This window comes from Euphorbia lathyris, chromosome 7, assembly GCF_963576675.1.
Source record: "Euphorbia lathyris chromosome 7, ddEupLath1.1, whole genome shotgun sequence".
In the NCBI taxonomy this organism is placed as follows: Eukaryota; Viridiplantae; Streptophyta; class Magnoliopsida; order Malpighiales; family Euphorbiaceae; genus Euphorbia; species Euphorbia lathyris.
The window spans coordinates 35,754,050-35,770,714 of record NC_088916.1 but is presented as its reverse complement, the minus strand read 5'-3'; the positions used below and the strand labels follow the sequence as shown (position 1 = coordinate 35,770,714).

Below are 16,665 nucleotides of genomic sequence, written 5' to 3'. Positions count from 1 at the left end.
TTTGATGGAAATACAGTAGGATGAGTATACTTAAAGTATGTTTTCATATACCGTTCTTTCTGACTTTATAACCTAAGTTAATTACAATTTCCAATTTACTTTCTCGACATAAATTAGAGTCCTAAAATGTTTTTAAAATATTTATTAATTTTAACTTTGAAAATATTTTACTCCCTCCGTTCCATAATATTTGTCTTTCTAGAGAAATTTTTTTGTTCTATAATGTTTGATGTTTTGATTCAATACATATACATTAATTGATGTTTTACCAAATATACCCATATTTAAGTTTGTTTTTTATTTATTTTAGGAATAGATAAATTAATTGATGGATGCAATTAATACAAGGGTAGTAAAGTCTTTTTATTAACATTAATTACATTTCTTAATTCTTGTGTCTTAACCTTAAAAGACAAATATTATGGAACAGATGGAGTATTAATTTGTGATATTTAAATTTTTAACAAAATATATAATTAATATACATTAATTATTTATCCACATTGTTTTAGAATATTAAATTTTAATAAGTATATGATACAAGACACTTAAAATAACATTCAAATAGAAAATAATTCTACATATAAATAAGCAGATAAATAAAAAATATTATTTTAATAGTTCACCACCAATTGGGAAACCATTAAATCTCCCCTTTAATTATAGGAAAGAAACATTAACTTCCATGCCAAAAGTATTAATTGATTATTTAGTGATCTAATATTAGAAATTTATTTTTGTATTAATACCCTCCAAGAACTTATCCTTTTTCATTTCAAGTAACCTAAACTCATCTTGTGGTCGTTGGACATTTGGCCCACAGTTTGGATTATTTAACCATGAAGAATTTTGATTTGACCTCTAACCAGCATTGTAATTATTAGGATATGAATTTCCCTGTGATTGTCCTTGAACATAATTAACTTGCTCCTATGTACTTGGTTGTCCCAAGGGACATTCAAGTTCATATGTTTACATTGTACATCGTACAAGTTGGTTGATTATACACACTCATTTTCTCAATTTTATTAGTTAATGTTGAGATTTGTGCTTGCAAAACAGTCATTGGGTCAGCAGTAATAATTTTTTTCATAGGTTGAGAAGATGATTATTTTGCCCTCTCACTTGGCCACATGCAATTAGCAGCAATTTCTTCCAATAACTCATAGGCATCACTAGTAGTTTTCCTCATAAGTGATCATTCTGATGCTCCATCAATAGTACCCCTCGTGGATGGATTAACTCCATTATAGAAAGTCTGCATAAGCAACTCTCTTGGAAGGTTATGATGTGGGCAACTCCGCTGCAAATCTTTAAAACGTTCCCACGCTTCATATAATGATTCAGAATCAAATTTTGTAAATGTAATAATTTCCTTTATCAACTTTGCCAAAGAAAAATATTTGGATAAAAATGATTGTGCCAATTGATCTCAAGTTGTAATGGATCCTAGTGGCAATGAATTCAACCAAGCTTTGGTCTTATCCTTCAAAGTAAATGGAAAAAATCGAAGCTTAATTACTTCTATTGGAACGTTATTAATTTTAAATGTATCACATATCTCCATAAAAATTGCTAAATGAGAGTTTGGATTATCATTCGGCAAACCATAAAATTGTATATAGATTGGCATCATTTGAAGCAAACCCGGTTTTGTTTCAAATTGATTTGCATTAACCGATGGACGAACCACTCCTTGTTGCGCTCCATTCAATGTTGGAATTGCATAATCCATAAGTCTTTGCTCGGGTTGATTGACCATCTTGTCTTTCAATTTTGTTGCTTTTTGTTTCTGTTTATAAAGTTTTTGAATTTCTGGAATAAATGTTTCAAGTTTTTCCTTGGAACTTCCTATCCTAGGCATATACTTGAATTAAAAATCTACAAAATTGGAAAAGAAGAATATTAGTAATATAAAAACAATTGTAATAAAAAATTAAGACTAAGTAAAATAATGCCCATAAAATCAATTATTCCCCGGCAACGACGCCAAAAACTTGTTGAAGAATTTCCGCAAGTGCATTAGATATCGATCCCACGAGGAAAAAAAAAGTTATTACTCACTACTACTTTTATACGTTTCTTTTGTTTACAGCAAATCTGAATTTTGTTGGGTTAAGTTATGTGATTCTAATAATCTAAACTAATCCAAAGTAAACTAGGAACAACTTTGATGAATTTATGAATTTGATGGAAACATAGTGGGATGACTATACTTAAAGTATGTTTTCATATATCGTTCTCTCTAACGTTACAAGCTAAGTTAATTATAATTTCCAACTTACTCTCTCGATATAAATTAGAGTCCTTTATAACTCATATGAAGCATCAGTTCTTAGTTCTCACCTCGAGAATTAATTTTACTAACATACAAAATTATAAGTATACAAGTTAACATACAACAATCATTTAATAAACCTGATCTCTCTAGTGAATATTGAATGACCAATTCCTTATAATCTTAGATATGATCAATTTCTCAATCTGTTTCCTAACTTAAGAATATCAATACATGAAAAGATTGAAAACATTCATATAAGGACACTCTGTAATATAAATTTATTATAGTAAATGAAGAACACTTACATATTTACTTGATTGTAAAATGTAATCCATTAACATCAATATAACATTAAACATAAATGTACATAAATGTAGGTAGAGATTCAAGTAAGAAAGAATGAAGTTAAAAGGAATGATGATCTTTCTATCATTTACATGTGGTTTCTTCTTCTTCTTCTTCTTCTTCTTCTTCTTCTTCCTTGATCTCTATTTCCTAAAATTCACTTTGCAAAATGATGAGTTGCTCTCTAATTCTTATGTAATAATTCTCAGATGTAATTCTGTATATCTCATTCTGAATTTGGCTTCTTTTAATTAAGGAAATGAAAGGCATCTCTCAATGGGGACATGACTTTTCAAGACACCTTTCTAGGAGAACATGGCCCTGTTTGGTAAAGAGCGTTTTGGGATAAAAAGAGCGGGTTTGACCAATTTTAGAGGTTTGACCACTGAAACCGCTGATTGGAGTGTTTTGTGGTGAGAGGTTTGGGAGAGAGGTTTGGGATGAAAACGCTAATTTAGAAAAAGCTCTTAAAAGGAGCTTTTTCAATTAGCGTTTTGGAATATTAAAATTAATGGACTTCTTTAACCCTAATAGATAGACTCCATCTTTTCCTGCGCCAAAATTAATGCCCTTATTCGTCTTTTTGCACAAACCGCTATTATAAATCAGCTAATTTTTACCAAACAGATCTACACAATCAGCTAGTCAAATCAGCTAGTCAAATCAGCTAATGTAATCAGCTAACAGCTAACAACTAATGTAATCAGCTAACAGCTACCAGCTAATTCCCAAACAGGGCCCATGTCTTTTGGGAGGAGGAGAAGATGAAACTTTTGGGAGAAGACAAGTCTTCTACAATGTTTCTAAAATGATATGACCTTTAGAATCCGGGAAGGAAATCGTTAGGTGAAACGTCTGTGACTTTGTGTAAAATCTGAAAATTGCACACTCGCGTAGTGTGGAATTTCAGCTTTCTTAATAAGCTTGGTTCCTTTGCATTTTAGGGGCAAGTTTATCCTCAATCCTTCTTGAGTGAAAAGAAGAATAAAACACGCAATGAATATATAATACTTGAATCTATTAGTGAACTGTTGAATTACTTAATAAATAAGATAGTAAGGTACTTACAATATGAACTTTTTAGGTTCATATCATGATACTTAACTTTTATCAATATAAATACATTTTCCTCCATTGGAGTAAGGTTTCTACATTGTTAGGATTACTTCCTGCTAGTTAAGTTAGTGAAGAGATTTTTTTTGTTAGTTCACATTATCGTCACTGATCCGTATCAAGGGGTCGTACTATTTTTTTTCCTATTTTTTGTTTTGAAACAAAATTTCATTAAATTAATTCTAAAACCAATATATCGATAAGGAAAGGAGGTGAGTATTACCCAATTCGTGACAGTGACAGTTTAAGCATGTCATAATTCCGAGCGGAATCACCACTTAGGGGCTTTGTTTTGAGGATTTTGTGAAAGGGTAAAGATAAAAAGAGGTTTCATTTCTTGTTGGTGTTTGTTTTATACAGAATTATAATTGGAGTAAAAGATAATAAAATTTGGTCCAGCGTATAAATATGAAGTTAATTTGAGAAAAAAAACCCTAGAAGGAAAAGGGCTAGTTTAATCTGGGTTTCAGTTTGGACGCAGCCGCCTCTGCTCGTAGCAGCCAAGATGAAGGTTTTTAATCTTTCAAAGTTTCGTAGTTCGATTTGGAAACACTTCAGTTTCATGATTTTAAATCTCATTGTCTTTGCAGTTCAATATTGCCAACCCCACTACGGGATGCCAAAAGAAGCTCGAAATCGACGATGACCAGAAGCTGTAAGCTCTCATTTCTCTTTTTATGGTTATGCCGTAGACTTTTTTGGCTTCTTCCTTCATGTATTCTTTTTCTACTAGATATAAGGATTTCTGGTGATACATATGCCTGACCGAGCTTTTGTTTGGAATTCATCGTAATCTTTTGAATCTTTAGCAATCTTTATAATATGAGGAGGGCTTAAATTTTGTAAACAGGGAAATTAAAGTTGGTAAGTGGATGTGCGTTTGTTTGAATGAGAGGAGACGCAAATGTCCGCTTAATTTGTAGGAAATCTGGTCTAAGTGGTTAAAGGTACAAACAACTATTTGCCACTAGAGTATCTGAATGAGGAACGAGATTACATGTTGATGACGAAATGAGAGTCAAATGAATTAGGAATTTTGTTTTGTATTTTTTAAATTTGTGGATGATAAAAATTAACCATTGACATGGTCAGTGTGATTATGATTTATGATGGAAGGATGCTTAAGACTGGACCGGGTGAATCTTTTAGATACATATTTCATTATTATAATTTAGCACTGTTCTGATGTTTTATCTCCTTCCATGCTTTAGGCGGGCTTTTTTTGACAAGAGAATCTCACAGGAGGTCAGCGGAGATGCACTTGGGGAGGTAAACACACTGCATTTTGACATATATTGTTCAATGTTCAATGTATTTTATGTTTATTTACTGCCTGTCCTTGATTTTGTTCCCTAGGAATTCAGGGGTTATGTTTTCAAAATCATGGGAGGTTGTGACAAGCAGGGATTCCCCATGAAGCAGGGAGTGTTGACTCCTGGACGTGTCCGTCTCTTGCTTCACAGAGGTTGCTGGATGCATCTGTGTTGTGATTTTACTCCCTCTCTCTCTCTCTAAATCTAGTTAATAATAATGGGGTATGCTTGATTGTTGGGTAGGAACTCCATGCTTTCGTGGATATGGAAGGCGCAATGGAGAGCGTAGGAGAAAGTCGGTGCGTGGGTGCATTGTGAGCCAAGACCTCTCTGTTTTGAACTTGGTGATAGTAAAGAAGGGAGAGAATGATCTGCCTGGACTGACTGACACTGAGAAACCAAGAATGAGAGGACCTAAGAGGGCATCCAAGATCCGCAAGCTCTTTAATCTCTCAAAGGAGGATGATGTTAGGAAGTATGTGAACACATACCGCAGATCATTCACAACAAAAGCTGGTAATCTTCTTAAATTTCTTTGAATAGTACAATTAACTGTGAGTACCTTTTCTTAGGCTATAACATAGGGTGTAATTCGAACTTTTTGGTGCAGGGAAAAAGGTCAGCAAAGCCCCTAAAATTCAGAGGTTGGTTACACCACTAACATTGCAGAGGAAGCGAGCAAGAATTTCCGATAAAAAGAAAAGAATTGCAAAGGCGAAGGCTGATGCTGCTGAGTACCAGAAGCTCCTAGCATCACGATTGAAGGAGCAGAGGGAAAGACGAAGTGAGAGCTTAGCCAAGAAAAGATCTAGGTTGTCAGCAGCTTCTAAGCCATCAGTTGCAGCTTAAGTCCATCTTTGGCTCAAGTTCTACTGAATTTTGGTAGCAAACATGAATATCACCATGTTTTTTCTTTCAATTGAAATTTCATTTGCCTTGACTTCTTAGTTGATTGGATTATTCGTATCATTATGACTTTATATAATTTTATGGGAATATATTTTACTTTTGCCATTTTGGTGAATGATCACTGCTTTGATGGTTGCATTTGGGTGCCTATAAGTCTGTGGGTTTGTTTTTGACAAAGTGGCTATTACTTTGTTTATTTTCACCAATCGATGATACAATGGTGAAAAAAACAAACAAAGTAATGCTTACTTCGTCAAAAACAAAGTTAGCATAGCCTCTGCCTAAGCATGTGATTACATAGTTGTGTTTCATAGTAATATCCCAATGGTGCAAGAATACATGAGAGATGGAAACAAAACTTCTTTCCCATTTCTACTTCTCTATATTCCTTCTTTGTTATTGATAGTTTCTTGCTTGGCTCTTTTTTATGTTGTCTTGTGTAGTTTTACTTAACCCCGAATCATTTCGGTGTTAGGGTTTTGGTGTCCTATAGACAATTGTTCTAGGATACAAACTTAATGTAAATGAATTGTTCTTTATATCATTTGTTTTAATGAGATGTATGTTTTATAAATTATATAAAGGCAATCCCTTTTAAGTACTAAATAAAGTCTAATAAAAAGAAATCCGTAAGTTTGTTTAAAGTGATTATAAAGTGTTCATACAAGCATGAAGTGAGACAAAACTTTATAATAAACTAATAAACTTAAAACCACCCTAAGTCAAGTGATATGTTTAGGATTGATATATCACTGTTGAGACTTGTATGTAACAATGTCTTCTGTCCGACAAAAAGCTGATCTCACAAGCTTCATATATACAGATATCTGGACAGTTACATAGATCCGATGAAACGTTGTTCATTAGGATTGGGGATCCGATTTGAGATAACAGGATGGGTAGATTCATCATTGTCACATGTTCATCTCATTGGTATTAATAGGTATAACTAATCCTCAGACTCAAAGGAATGTTAATTGGTCATCCTGAATTACTGAATGTGAGACTTTGATCCTGCTGCCCCACGATCCTTAACAGAGATGACTCTAGGGTGTGCACGGGAAAGGTTGGGTGTCACAGGAGGTAATGTCAGGGTAGTTATACATTGGATTGAGCATTTATCACTCCCGATTAATGGGAGATACATCCAAGGATCGCTTGTGGAAGACTCGACTCTAAACCCTTGCAAGGTGATAGCTTAAGAGTAAGAAATACAGATTTCACTTAACCTATCTTTTTGAGTTGACTCGGCCTGTACAAGTAAAACGAACGTCTCGCTATATGTGACTTGACATCACCCATAGTCATAAGATTCAGTTCAAGGATGTAGTTGATAAAGGATCGAATTATACTGTAACTAATACGGAAAGGTTAACGACAGAATCAACCTGTCTTCTTAACGGACTCTGGGGGAATGATTACAGACTTGCCAATAACATACTCAGTACATCATTCCGTTATGCAAAGATTAAATATAATTCTTGAAGAAATTAATTTAATAGTTGCATACGGCTAGAAGTAGTAAGAACCTAATGGATCACACATAAGACTTGGAACCAAAAGAGAGATGGATGTTATTAATTGATGGAAGCCCAATTGAGCCCAGTAAGACCCATTTAATTAGAGGGGGGCCGAAATTTATATATAATAAATAAGGAATTATTTTAATTCTATTAATCCTAATTTGATTAGGAATATGAATTAAATTAATTAAGAGATAATTAAGTTAGGAGTTTTAATTAGATTAATATACTCCTATTATTATCCAATTAGGTTATTTATTATTATCCTACATATATTAGATATATAATGAGATAATAATTGGGAATTCTATTCCGAATTGAATTCCTATTAAGTAACCTATTCCTATCTAACTAGGGTTTAGATACAAGTGATTATATATACCCCTCTATACATGAATTTCGACTAACCCTCTATAACTCCCCCTTGTGATTTTCGAAATTTGCAAGTTAGAGAGAGAAAGAGAATTCGACTCCCCTAGTTCGTGGACAAGAATTCATACGGCTTCCATCGATCGATTAATTTCATCTATCTCCTTTTTCTTTGATCTTGTGTTGGTTAATTAGAGGCAATTTATTTTGGTTGCATCTCATACGGTTGATTCTAACTAGGGATGTAAACGGCGCGGGGACGGGGATGGGGCATCCCCGTCCCCGCCTAAACGGGGATTCCCCGTCCCCGCCCCACGAGGAAACCACGGGTACGAGGAATCCCCGTTTACCCATTTAGTACAATAATCATAATCCATTATTTAAGACAGTGAAAAAAGCAAGTTAAATTGAAAATAAAAAAGCAAGAAGAAGAAAGGGAGAAATGGTGGTAGTTGAGCACATGGGGATGTGTACAAGTGCAATGATCTACTCAACTCTTCTCTTCTCTCTGTCTTCTGTATCTGTTTTTTATGGCATTTCAGAGGCTTGGGAACGTGGGTTACTTTTCCTTTGACTTCTCCCTTTCTACTCTCTTCTTCTTCCGTTTCAACAACATGTCAATTGCCCACATAGCCTTGTCAATGAGAGTGGAGCTTTGGAATTTTTCATCATCTCTGCCATTGAAACAAATGGTGTTCGTTCTATTTCCCGGACATAAACCTTTATGGCAAATACAAAAAGATGTTCAAATGTGTCAGCTCTGAACATTGCATAAACAAAACACACTCAAGAACATCACAAACCTTTCTCTCCTCTTTCATTTATATATAAACGGGGAATCCCCGTCGGGGCATTATGGGTACGGGTACGGGGATCCCCGCGGGGCGGGGATACCATTTCCCGGCCCCGGCCCCGTCCCCGTCCCTACCAAAAAACGGGGCGGCGAATCCCCGCCCCGTCGGGGCGGGGCCCCGGCGGATACGGGTATTCCCCGCCCCAGTTGCATCCCTAATTCTAACTTAACCTCACCGTGTTTTACTTCGTGCTTGGGAACTCGGAGAAGAGTTGTGGACGCTTCATTAACAACGGTAGATTGTTCTTCAAAATGTATTTCTTCTTATCCCTCTTTATATGAAATAACGATTAACGGATCCTATGGTTAAAAGGAAGTAGGCTAAAATTTTTATATTTCCGCTGCTATACCTTAGCCTAATTTCCTTCAGTGGTATCAGAGACATCGTTAAATCCGTTATTTCATATATGAAAATTTAGAAGTTTTTCAATAGGATTGAATAAATATTTATGGTTAGGATTAATTAACAAATTGTTTGATTAATTAATTCTAAAGATAAATAAATTTTAATTAATTGTTAATTAAAATAGATTATGCGTATGTTCCCAATTATTTCGGTTGATAATCATTATAACAAAATCTATTAGTTTTATAGTTAGGTTAATAAAATTAGTTTTATTAATTCTAAAAGATAAAACGGAAATCTATTGTAGTTTTTCCTATTTCTGAAAATCGTTTTTAAAATCGTTTTAAAATCTGATATATATATATACATATATATATATATTTTATAAAAAAAATACGACAGAGGCTCGGGTCGCGCCTCACGGCGCGACCAGCCGCCGTCGCGCGGCTGCTGCCTCGCGGCAGCAGCCGCCGTCGCGCAGCCCGGCTTCGGGCCCCCGGCCCGAATCCCACTTGATTTTAATCGTTAAAATCGGCTTGAATATAACTTGTATATATAAATATATGTTTCGAAAATTAATAGTTTTCTGTTTTGATTATCGAATGAAAATTCGTTTAAAAGTTTGTTTTTACCAAGTTGTAAATCAAAGTGTTAAATGAATTGAAATCAAAATAATTGGGACATGCATAATCGACGTTTTATATGGTTATATTAATCTAAGAATTAATATAAAGATACAAAACGATTAGAAGTAAAATTGGATGAAAGTTAATTTGACGAGTTAATGTGATTAACCTAAATATTACATAAGACGGTTATGTAATCAACCAATTAAATTTATTTAATTGAGTCTATGCATGTTTGTAGTTATGGACATATTTGGACCCTCTTTTAGTCTTTTGATATTTTTGAAATAGGGCCTGCGCGTCCTGCCTTTCTACTATCTATTGTAATTTCTCCTCTCATCTGATTCCCTTCAATTCAATTGAAGTTTTCTTATAGTAGTATAGAAATTAATATGTAATTTCAAGGCGCCATGGAGAAGACGGAGGACCTAAAGAGAAATATGTAATAGTTAGTATTTCCTTAGGTTTGCCCTTTTATTCCGTCTCTGGCTCGACGGAATAATTTAGATGATATGTCCATAACGCCAATGTATGTGAATGTATGTGTCTGATGTATGCTAAAGCAAATCAAGACTAAGTTAGATTATGAGACTTAAATAAAATCCCTCGTTAAAAAGTTAAGTAAATAAGCAAGTTATTAAAATCGGTTGCCCCTCCCTAATATTATAATTCAGCCGGCAATACTGGGGGCCTTTGGGTTGTTGAGCAAACTCAAGCTCGGGGTCTTATGGTAACACCTGAATTATCGAAAATCATTCTTTCATGAATATGGGGTAATACTTAAATTAGATTATGATAATTGGATGAGCAAACTCATGTTGTCATAAACTAATGGGCAATATGGTTGGGATTAATGTGAATAGCATATTAGTTACTAATGTGGTTAGTAACCCAATAACCTAGGAGTCACATTCGAGATGTGATTGATTACATGAATCTACCTAACAAATGAGACTAGCTTGTTGAGCAAACTCAAGGCGAAATCTCAGGAGTTAGGATCCTAGCTCACTAAAGGATTTGTGAAATTCTTCGAATTGATATGGAGGGCTATTAATTTGGCAAAATAGTGGGAGCAATCTGAAATAAATTAAAAGGCCTATAATTTTAGATTGTTATACTTTAAAGCAAATGAATGACATACGTTTACTCTTTCTCACTCTCAGGTTTTGTTTAAACACACTCTTAAAATCATGACTAACACCGATCTGCGTTACATCCTTACCGATAACAAATTGAATGGTTCAAACTTCACCGACTGGTTTCGTAACCTCAAAATTGTTTTGAAGTTCGAGAGGAAAGGGTATGTACTTGATACACCGATACCCCCTTACCCAATTGATGATGCTCCCTACCAAGAATTTTATGCTTACTTGAAGCATAAATCTGATGATGATCAAACGGGAGACATCATACTTGCATCTCTGACACCGGAAGTTAAAAGGCAACTACATTCAGATATGGATGCCTATTCCATGGTCAAGCACCTCAAAGAGTTATTTGTGAATGAAACTCGGTGCGAACGCTTCGAAATAACCAAGGAGTTATATAAAAGCAAGATGCAGGTGGGCACATCTGTAATGGCACATTGTGCAAAGATGATCAGCCTTATCACCAAGTTTTCTAGTATTGGAGATGCGATGGACCATGAACTAAGTGAAAACTTACTTCTTCAGTCCCTCCCCGAGAGTTACTCATAGTTCATAATGAACTACCAAATGAGTGGCTTGCAAACCTCTCTTGTAGAGCTTGCACATATGCTCGAGTCAGTCGAGCCCATTATAAAAGAAAACGAGGAGATACTGGCCCTTGCTATTGAAGGATCGAGAAAAAGGAAAGGGGTCTCTCCCAATCCAAACCATCTTGATAAAAGCAAGGGGGCTGTGCTCACCGAAACGAAGGGAAAGGAATCTAAGAAGCCCAAAGGAAAGTGCTACTATTGTGGTGACTTGGGGCATTGGAAGAGGAACTGCATGGAGTACCTAACCTTCCACGAGAAGGAAAATAACGGTGCTTCAGCATCTGGTATGTTTTATATTGAAATAAATACAGTTTCACTGTCTGAATCTTGGGTACTTGATACCGGATGTGGATCTCATATTTGTACGAATATGCAGGAGCTAAATCAGAATAAGGAACTAAAGAAAGGAAGCATAAACTTGCGAGTGGGAAATGGAGCAAGAGTTGCCGCCCTCGCAATTGGAGATTATGTTTTACCTTTGCCCTCTGAGGTTGTAATAGAATTAAGGAATTGTTTATACGTTCCTGAGATGTCTCGTAACATTATTTCTATTAGCCGTCTTGTTGACGACGGTTTTCATATTTCAATAAAAGACAAGAGTTGCAATTTTTATAAAGATTCGATCTTTTATTTTTCAGGAATTTCACAAAATGGGATTTATGTGTTAGATAACAAAATTCCTGCTTTTGCAATTGATACCAAAAGACATAAGCTAGATAATTCAACTTACTTGTGGCATTGTCGTTTAGGCCATATAAACAAGAGACGCATGCTAAAGCTACATTCAGATGGGCTTATAGATCCAATCGATCCCGAATCATTGGAAACATGCGAATCATGTTTAAAAGGTAAAATGACAAAGACACCCTTTAGCAATAAAGGTGAGCGTGTATCAGACACTCTAGGACTCATTCATTCAGATGTATGCAGTCCTATGTCGGTCCAAGCAAGAGGAGGATTCAGATACTTCATAAGCTTCATAGATGACCATACTCGATATGGTTACATCTACTTGATGAGGCACAAATCAGAAGCTTTTGACAAGTTCAAATGCTTCAAGAATGAAGTGGAAAATCAATTAGGAAAGAAAATAAAGACGCTTAGATCCGATCGAGGTGGCGAATATCTTTCGGATGATTTTCTGAATTATCTAACTGAATGTGGGATATGCTCACAATGGACACCTCCCTATACACCACAACATAATGGTGTATCCGAGAGGAGGAACTGTACCCTATTAGATATGGTACGATCCATGATGAGCATGGTCTTACTTCCAAAGACGTTCTGGGGCTATGCCTTAGAAACTGCCCTTTTCACCCTGAACCGAGTACCAACTAAATCCGCTAGTTCCACGCCATATGAATTGTTCGTTGGTAGGAAACCCGTGTTCTCGTTTATGAGAGTATGGGGTTGTTCAGCGTATGTCAAACGCATTGCGTCCGACAAACTAGATTCTAAATCTGATAAATGTTTCTTCATTGGATATCCCAGGGAAACCGTAGGGTATTACTTCTATCATCCAGATGATCAGAAAGTAATAGTATCCAAGCACGCAACCTTCTTAGAGAAAGAGTTTCTCGAAGAAACACAAAAGGGAAGTGTGATTGAACTCGATGAAGTTCAAGAAGAAGAAACACCGACTGAAACAACAGAAGCGGTTGAGGTACTCGAAGTAGTCCCATTAGATGAGACTCCAGTGGCACCTATTCATAGATCACGAAGAGTTCGTGAACTCCCAGTTAGATATGGTTTTCTAGTGGGAGATGATAATGAGGTTCCCGTGTTAGACGACGAACCAGAAAACTACGAAGAGGCTCTTACTAGTCCAGATTCTAAAGCATGGCTTGAAGCCATGGATTCTGAAATGGATTCCATGTATACTAACCAAGTGTGGACTTTGGTTGATCCACCCGAAGGGATAATTCCCATTGGGTGCAGGTGGATCTTCAAAAAGAAGACAGACATGGATGGAAAGGTTAGCACCTACAAAGCTAGGTTAGTAGCGAAAGGATATCGTCAGAAGCAAGGAATTGATTATGACGAAACTTTCTCTCATGTGGCTATGTCCAAATCAATCAGAATCATGCTTGCAATTGCCGCTCATTTTGATTATGAGATTTGGCGAATGGATGTGAAAACAGCTTTCCTGAACGGAAACCTGCTTGGGGATGTATATATGATGCAGCCTGAAGGTTTCATATCGAAGGATGCAAATAAAGTTTGCAAACTTCAGAGATCCATTTATGGACTCAAGCAAGCATCTAGAAGCTGGAATAAGCGTTTTGACGAAACCATAAAACAATTTGGTTTCGAACAAAATTGCGAAGAAGTTTGCATTTACAAGAAAGCAAGTGGGAGATCTATAGCATTTCTCATACTATATGTGGACGATATACTGTTAATGGGAAATGACATTGCTCTATTACAGTCGGTAAAAGTATGGTTATCCGGTAACTTCTCAATGAAAGACCTTGGTGAAGCAGCTTATATACTTGGTATAAAGATCTATAGAGATAGATCGAGAAGACTGCTTGGTCTTTCACAGGCTACATACATTGAAAAGGTGCTAAATCGGTTTAGCATGCTTGAATCGAAACGAGGTAACTTACCCATGCTACATGGAGTAAAGTTAAACAATCATCAATGTCCTAAAACTGATGATGACAAACGACGCATGGTTGTAGTCCCGTACGCCAGCGCGATCGGTTCGATTATGTATGCTATGCTATGCACTAGACCTGACGTAGCGTTCGCGTTATCTGTAACGAGTCGTTACCAAGGGAATCCGGAAGACGAGCATTGGATTGCCGTCAAGAACATTCTTAAGTACTTGAGAATGACTAAAGATATGTTCCTAGTGTACGGAGAAGGAGATCTGAAAATTGAAGGATTTTCAGACGCTAGTCATCTCACAGATGAGAATGATTTTAAATCCCAATCAGGATACCTGTTTATCTTGAATGGGGGCGCGGTCAGTTGGAAGAGTTCCAAACAGGGAAGCGTAGCTTTCTCTACGACCGAGTCAGAGTACATCGCTGCTGTGGAAGCAGCAAAGGAAGCAGTTTGGATTAGAAAGTTCATTACAGAACTAGGTGTGGTGCCTGACATTGTCAATCCCATTACTCTGTACTGTGATAACAATGGAGCCATTGCGCAAGCAAAGGAACCACAGTCTCATAATGCATCCAAGCACTACCTAAAGCGATACCACATCATAAGAGAGATTGTGGCTAGAGGAGATGTGAGAATAGAAAGAGTACATATAGAGGACAACGTTGCAGATCCGTTGACAAAGCCTTTAACCCAGAAAGTACATGATCGTCATTTAACTTCTACTGGGATAAGTTTTAGAAACAATTGGCTTTAGTCCAAGTGGGAGTATGTTAGGATTTTGGTGTCCTATAGACAATTGTTCTAGGATACAAACTTAATGTAAATGAATTGTTCTTTATATCATTTGTTTTAATGAGATATATGTTTTATAAACTATATAAAGGCAATCCCTTTTAAGCACTAAATAAAGTCTAATAAAAGGAAATCCGTAAGTTTGTTTAAAGTGATTATAAAGTGCAAGCATGAAGTGAGACAAAACTTTATTATAAACTAATAAACTTAAAACCACCCCAAGTCAAGTGATATGTTTAGGATTGATATATCACTGTTGAGACTTGTATGTAACAATGTCTTCTGTCCGACAAAAAGCTGATCTCACAAGCTTCATATATACAGATATCTGGACAGTTACATAGATCCGATGAAACGTTGTTCATTAGGATTGGGGATCCGATTTGAGATAACAGGATGGGTAGATTCATCCTTGTCACCTGTTCATCTCATTGGTATTAATAGGTATAACTAATCCTCAGACTCAAAGGAATGTTAATTGGTCATCCTGAATTACTGAATGTGAGACTTTGATCCTGCTGTCCCACGATCCTTAACAGAGATGACTCTGGGGTGTGAACGGCAAAGGTTGGGTGTCACAGGAGGTAATGTCAGGGTAGTTATACATTGGATTGAGCATTTATCACTCCCGATTAATGGGAGATACATCCAAGGATCACTTGTGGAAGACTCGACTCTAAACCCTTGCAAGGTGATAGCTTAAGAGTAAGAAATACAGATTTCACTTAACCTATCTTTTTGAGTTGACTCGGCCTGTACAAGTAAAACGAACGTCTCGCTATATGTGACTTGACATCACCCATAGTCATAAAATTCAGTTCAAGGATGTAGTTGATAAAGGATCGAATTATACTGTAACTAATACGGAAAGGTTAACGACAGAATCAACCTGTCTTCTTAACGGACTCTGGGGGAATGATTACAGACTTGCCAATAACATACTCAGTACATCATTCCGTTATGCAAAGATTAAATATAATTCTTGAAGAAATTAATTTAATAGTTGCATACGGCCAGAAGTAGTAAGAACCTAATGGACCACACATAAGACTTGGAACCAAAAGAGAGATGGATGTTATTAATTGATGGAAGCCCAATTGAGCCCAGTAAGGCCCATTTAATTAGAGGGGGCCGAAATTTATATATAATAAATAAGGAATTATTTTAATTCTATTAATCCTAATTTGATTAGGAATATGAATTAAATTAATTAAGAGATAATTAAGTTAGGAGTTTTAATTAGATTAATATACTCCTATTATTATCCAATTAGGTTATTTATTATTATCCTACATATATTAGATATATAATGAGATAATAATTGGGAATTCTATTCCGAATTGAATTCCTATTAAGTAACATATTCCTATCTAACTAGGGTTTAGATACAAGTGATTATATATACCCCCTCTATACATGAATTTCGACTAACCCTCTATAACTCCCCCTTATGATTTTTGAAATTTGCAAGTTAGAGAGAGAAAGAGAATTCGACTCCCCTAGTTCGTGGACAAGAATTCATACGGCTTCCATCGATCGATTAATTTCATCTATCTCCTTTTTCTTTGATCTTGTGTTGGTTAATTAGAGGCAATCTATTTTGGTTGCATCTCATACGGTTGATTCTAACTTAACCTCACCGTGTTTTACTTCGTGCTTGGGAACTCGGAGAAGAGTTGTGGGCGCTTCATTAACAACGGTAGATTGTTCTTCAAAAGGTATTTCTTCTTATCCCTCTTTATATGAAATAACGATTAACGGATCCTATGGTTAAAAGGAAGTAGGCTAAAATTTTTATATTTCCGCTGCTATACCTTAGCCTAATTTCCTTCATTCGGGAC

The 16,665-nt window shown here is 35.9% G+C and overlaps 1 protein-coding gene and 1 non-coding gene across 2 annotated transcripts; both read left to right on the top strand.

Moving 5' to 3' along the window:
- Positions 1 to 1,280: 1,280 nt before the first annotated feature.
- On the top strand, positions 1,281 to 1,387 carry LOC136201598 (small nucleolar RNA R71). The gene has a single exon (XR_010673946.1). It is a non-coding gene; the product is annotated as a small nucleolar RNA R71 (small nucleolar RNA).
- A 2,716-nt stretch (positions 1,388 to 4,103) lies between these two features.
- On the top strand, positions 4,104 to 6,066 carry LOC136200576 (small ribosomal subunit protein eS6-like). Its single transcript, XM_065990947.1, has 6 exons — positions 4,104 to 4,250; positions 4,330 to 4,394; positions 4,951 to 5,008; positions 5,096 to 5,204; positions 5,296 to 5,568; positions 5,663 to 6,066. Exons 1-6 carry the CDS (start codon positions 4,245 to 4,247, stop codon positions 5,899 to 5,901), a joined length of 750 nt encoding a protein of 249 aa, XP_065847019.1. The 5' UTR covers positions 4,104 to 4,244; the 3' UTR covers positions 5,902 to 6,066.
- Positions 6,067 to 16,665: the final 10,599 nt, after the last annotated feature.

Excerpts from the sequence above, each read along its gene's own strand:
- LOC136200576 (XM_065990947.1), top strand. Across the intron at positions 5,205-5,295 it reads CCGTCTCTTGCTTCACAGAG|GAACTCCATGCTTTCGTGGA; the intron begins GTTGCTGGATGC and ends ATTGTTGGGTAG. Across the intron at positions 5,569-5,662 it reads ATCATTCACAACAAAAGCTG|GGAAAAAGGTCAGCAAAGCC; the intron begins GTAATCTTCTTA and ends TTTTTGGTGCAG.